Genomic DNA, 6000 nt, shown 5'->3' with positions numbered 1-6000 from the left:
TCTTAGTACTTGAGAGTCCAGGACACAGAGTCAGTATGATTGAAGCCAACCTGGAATATATAGGGAGTTGCAGGCCATATTGCAATACAAAGTGAAACCCTGTCTGAAACTACAAATAAACAAACTGGGTGAAGTGATGAAGAAAACAAAGGAATCAACACTTGATTTCAAACTACATATTTAAGCATTATAAGAAAGAAACAAGTTGCAGACTTATGGTAGGACAAAAATGATGAAAAAAATAAATGTAAGGAAATAAGCTTAAAAAAAAAAAAGCAGGACTTTTAATGTCCCCGAGGACTTTGACATCTTAAATGGCACTTGATCTCAAAATGTCTGCGATAAGTAGGGCAGGTAATGTTTTTACTAGCCGTAAGAGCTTCAGCAGTTCCTAGCTCAGCATTGGGAGGAAGACAGGAGTTTTAATGATTTAGCATGAAGCTCTATATTGCTGCTTACAAACCCAGTTTAGATCCTGCTGTTCTTGTACCAGTATAGTCACTAAAAATGTTGTTTACATCCTCTCACTCCTATGACAAACAAAAATTTACCACCACCTAAGACATTAAAAATGCTCTGCAGGCCTGAGACTCAAAAGCCACAATATAAATACCAGAAGTCCAGTCCCCTCAAGTACACTTTATTTCATGAACTTTGGTAGCTGTCTTTCCACATTCAAAGCCCTTTGCATCTTCAGAGTCCTTGTCTTAAATGTAATATTAAACCAGAGGCAAAGAACGATTCGTTGTGAATATATTTTTCTCACTAGATTTATTTCAAATGTAAGCTAGCTATTTTAGGTTAATATTTATAATCCTGGTCACTTCCAAATCCCATAATGTTTTCTAATCTAACCACAGTCTTTAACATTAAAAGCACACTCTCATACCAAAGAAATATTGCCCTTTGTTTGCATTCCAATGCAATTATTTTTGTAAGCTATCCTTTTAATTTGAGCTTTTTCTGATGCTACAACCTCTAGCTTCGTCCTAAATGCTTGAGAATATATGCATGTAGAGCACAGTGTTATTATTGCCTCTGGCTAGCTTCATGTCATCCACTTTGTCTTTTGCTTCATTCCTTTGATAGTATTAGCAGGCCAATTGTGAATCTGCCAGATGTGTTTCCTTGCAAAAGGACAAATCTAAAAAGGCTCATGTTTTTCACTCTCTTCCAGGACTGTTTTCATTAAAGAACTTCCTTATCCTTTTTTCATGAAACTCAGCTTGCTTAATCAGAGATGGAGCAAACAGACTGCAAACCTTATCAGCCTCTGTCCAAAGTCAAGCATGAAATGGATCTAGCTTATACCAGTTCTTCTGATGAGAGTGAAGATGGGAGAAAACCGAGACAGTCATTCAACTCCAGGGAAACTCTGCATGAGTATAACCAAGAGCTGAGGAGGAATTACAACAGCCAGAGTAGAAAGAGGAAAGATGTGGAGAAATCTACTCAAGGTAGGATTTTTATTCGATTTTTATAACTAATGTTACTTTTCATTAGTGAATATTTATATACATAAACTTATGAATCAAAAACAAATTTTCCAGTGCTAACTGGTTAGTAATTCTTACTGCTTACATATGCTCAGTTAATCTGTTCCACATGCGCACCCAGCTGAGGTTGTAGGTTCCATGTGCTTTTTACGGATTATGCATGAATTTGGATGCAACAATCCTCTTATCGGAGCTTTCAGAATTTGTCTAATCCTACAAATAGCCATTTACAGACTAAAGGATTAAATAATTTATAGTAAGACGTAAAGTAAACAGCTAAGTGCTTTTCAAGCCATTGCCCATATGGGACAGAAGTCTCAAGAAATATTCAGCTGCTGAAAAGGTGACACAGGTTAGTAGAGACCACCCAACAGAGGGGCTAGGAAGTCTGTGGAAAGAATGTGGAAAGGCTTTGCAGCATAGGTTACAAGGTAATGAAGAACATTGAGTTTCTTAAAAAAAAAAAAAGAAAAAGAAAACACTGATGTATTTTGTAATCTGCTTTTGGGTTCTGAAGTCTCGCATTTATGAACGGCATAATGGTTTCTAACAAAATTAGGGAGATAGAAATACGATTTCAATTTTTTTCAAGTAACAATATAGAAAAATGTATTGACATTAGCACAAATTATTTGTTAGGGGTAAGTCATACTGACATTATTTTTAAACAATTTTATTCATCTGAAACAGTGATCCTCATGTTGTATACCCCTGACTCAGTATTAGCATCACTGAGAATTTACTAAAAATTCAAATGCTCACAACCAATCTTAGAAAACCTGGGTTTAGAACCTGTCTAACAATTTACAGTTTTAAAAGGCTCACTGGAGATTTCAGATGCCTGTATGATTTCTCCAAAATCTTTTGTTCAAATGAATTCAATGATCACACTTGTTTTGGAAAATTTCCAAATTTACGTTTTCATTCAGCATTAGCCTCATTCATAAATTATAGTTTGAAACATGCAATTGCCTGATGGACATTTCCAAATTGATACTATATCAGTTACTCATAATTCTGTATAACAAAAAGAAAGGGAATCATTCTAACACCCTCAATTCCAAACCTATTTACATTGATAGACACTGGCTAGTTCATGCTTGCCCTCTTCCAGTGAGACACCAAAATTTCTCTGTGTAACACATTGCTTCATCCAGCAAAATTGATCTCAATATCTGAAATGTATTCTTAGTGTATCTCCCTGAGATTTAAAAGAATAAATCTAACTAATCTGCTTGTATTTCATTTCATCCCCCTTTACCCTTTTACTGTGCTGTCACCTATTTCCTGGAAGCAAAATAAATATTTTTATTTAAATAAAAAAAGATGTAATAAGTAGAGCTGGATGTCTTATGCATATGGAATAAACACTCTACCACCCAGCTATCTCTCCAGATACAAACTCTTGGACTCTGGGAATGCCCATCCTCACTGTCTCCCTTTATCTCTTTTCAACTACCATTCATATCATGACTTAAAAGTATCCTTTACTCTCAACTCTTGCTGTCACTCTATCACCAAACTTTTGCTTTGTGTAGATGATTGATCTCTTCTTCCATGGTGTATAGGCATATTTTCGTGATATGACTCATTCTCGCTATAGATTTTCTTTCCATATTGTATGCCTAATGAGGATGAGGATCATGGTTTCTTTGCTGATCTCTGTTTTTCTGAAAAATTTATATATATATGTGTGTGTGTGTGTGTGTGTGTCCTACAACTTTCCTATTTGATAATATATGTGACATTCTGTATGAGAAGTTGCTTATTAAATATTACTATGTCAAATGCATTATTACAAATTGAACTTGCTACATTCTAAATTATTATTACAGTCTTACATTTCCAAAAACTCAAAATTTAGTCAATAGTACAAAATATAGTGACATGTAAATACACATTCACACTTGTAATATCAACTGTATTATGCACTTAAATTTCAATATAACTGGAAAGATTTTTTTACCCATCTTTTCAAAGGATTCACTTTAATCTCTCATGTCTTCAACTAAAGATATCTTACATTTATGCAAGCTGAAACCACCTCCCTCTTGGCAACATTTCATTTTTGACAATATTTGGAGACTCTATTTCTCTTTAAAAACTGCATAGAGCCATTAAAATATTTTCTCAGTAAATTTGCCTTTACAGAAGACAAATTCATAATTATAAGTTGTGGGTGGTGGAAAAGGCTCATAGAATGGTTATGACTTTAAAAGTGTGAATAATGTTACACTAAGTCTGAATTGAGAAAGTCAGCCTCACATTTTGCTTCTGTGCAGGGTGATCAAAAGAAATGTATGATGAGTGCAGTTTTTCCTTTGCTAATGTCATGCTAACTTCTTTTCAATAGAGTATTTTAAGCAACCAGCTTTTGTTTAGCATTTGATGTTAACCATACCTTGAGTCCTATGTTGGAGGTGAAAATTTAATGCTTCTTGGAAACTCATAGGTGGTGGATAAAATTGCTATACAAGCTAATCAGTGCAATTTTGTGATAAGTGCTTTGGAAATAGCCTCCGCACACATGGCGTGACTTTCCAATGGCTTTCAGTTATATAATCAAGGTACACAAAATAATAATAAAAGTGAAAATTTTAGAAATAAACCATTTTTACGTTTTAAATTAGAAATCATGCTGACTAGCCTAATTATGTTTTCCAACTAGCATCTGTGTCCCACCCAAGGTTAGAATCATCGCTTTGTTCAGTACATTTGTATTATATATGATATCTTCCCTTTACTTATTATAGAACTCTAGTTAAGAGATAAAGTACTTGGTATTACAGGGCTTGTATTCAAGTAATCTACTTAATAAATATTCCAAAGCATAAAAGTAGAATGCTGTCAAATACAAATGCCACATTAAAGAATTAATGAAAACCATCCTTTAAATGAAGAAGGGAGAGGACTTGATATAAAAGGAAAGAAACAATTATATGCTGAGGTTGCTAGAACCACAGTACAAACCAATCTATGAAAGTGTGGATAAAGGAAAATAAATTCACTTCAATTTTGAAGTCACACATAAAATTCTATAAGTTACAGTCAAGATGCATGGTATGTGCTTAGTAAAGAGAGAAAATATATCAACTTTGTGAGTAAAAGATATGAACAGAAAAATCTGTTCTGACTCTTGGAGCATGTTGTGTCGGAAAGGATTGAACATACATGAAGACTTATATTATCAAATGGTGCTGGTTCAACTGGCAGTCAGAATGTAAAAGAATGCATATCGATCCATTCTTATCTCCCTGTACAAAGCTCAAGTCCAAGTGCATCAAGGGCCTCCATAAAAACCGGATACACTGAATCTAATAGAAGACAAACTGGGGAAGAGCCTCAAACGCATGGGCACAGGGTAAAACTTCCTGAACAGAACACCAATAGCTTATGCTCTGAGATAAGGAATTGAAAAATGGGACTTCATAAAATTACAAAGACAAAGGACAGTTTGTCAACAGGACAAACTGACAGCCAACAAATTGGGAAAATAACTTTATCAAACCTAAATCCCATAGAGAGCTAATATCTAATATATAAAAAAAAAACATAAGAAATTAGACTCCAGAGAAGAAAATAACCCTATTAAAAATGGGGTCCAGAGCTAAAAAAAGAATTCTTTTTTTAATATTTTTATTCCAAATGATTTCCCCTTTCCTGGATCCCCCCCTCTCCATATGTCCCATAAACCTTCTTCTCTCTATCCATTCTCCAATCACCTCCCTCCTTTTTTTCTCTGTCCTTATATTCCCCTCCAATGCGAGAAGTGAGGAATATGGAATAACTGAGAAGCACCTACAGAAATGGTCATCATCCTTAGTCATCAGGGAAATGCAAATCAAAACAACCTTGAGATTTCACCTCACACCAGTCAGAATGGTAAAGATCAAAAACTTAGGGGACAGCAGATGCTGGCAAGGATTGGAGAAAGAGGAACATTCCTCGACTAGTGATGGAATTGCAAGCTGGTACAATCACTCTGGAAATCAGTCTGGTGGTTACTCAGAAAATTGGACATAGTACTACCTGAAGACCCAGTTATACCACTCCTGGGCATATACCCAGAAGAAGCTCCAACATATAACAAGCACACTTAATTTCTTAAGTTCTTTGTATATATTGGATAACATGCTCCATTATGTTCATAGCAGCCTGATTTATAAGAGCCAGAACCTGGAAAGAACCCAGATGTCCTTCAACAGAGGAATGGATGCAAAAAATGTGGTACATTTACACAATGGAAAACTACTCAGTTATTAAAAACAATGACTTAAGGAAATTCCTAGGCAAATGGAAGGAACTAGAAAATATCATGAGTGAGGTAACCCAATCACAAACACACACACACACACACACACACACACACACACAGTCTGAACTCACTGAGAAGTGGATATTAGCCCGGAAGCTGGAATACCCAAGATACAATTCATAGACCACATGAATCTCAAGAAGAAGGAAGACCAAAGTGTAGATGCTTTTCCAGTCCTGCTTAGAAGGG

At 35.2% G+C, this 6000-nt stretch overlaps 1 protein-coding gene across 3 annotated transcripts in view; it reads left to right on the top strand.

Moving 5' to 3' along the window:
* Positions 1–1240: 1240 nt before the first annotated feature.
* Tenm1 (teneurin transmembrane protein 1) overlaps positions 1241–6000 on the top strand; it is a 576328-nt gene continuing 571568 nt past the window's right edge. For all 3 annotated transcript variants that reach the window (XM_052170726.1, XM_052170727.1, XM_052170725.1), the window contains exon 1: positions 1241–1457. In XM_052170726.1, the coding sequence (XP_052026686.1) occupies positions 1241–1457 (217 nt within the window). The remainder of the gene's footprint in view (positions 1458–6000) is intronic.

Source organism: Apodemus sylvaticus, chromosome X (genome assembly GCF_947179515.1).
Source record: "Apodemus sylvaticus chromosome X, mApoSyl1.1, whole genome shotgun sequence".
In the NCBI taxonomy this organism is placed as follows: Eukaryota; Metazoa; Chordata; class Mammalia; order Rodentia; family Muridae; genus Apodemus; species Apodemus sylvaticus.
Note: the sequence above shows the minus strand (reverse complement) of the source record. Positions and strands in the feature narration are given on the sequence as shown.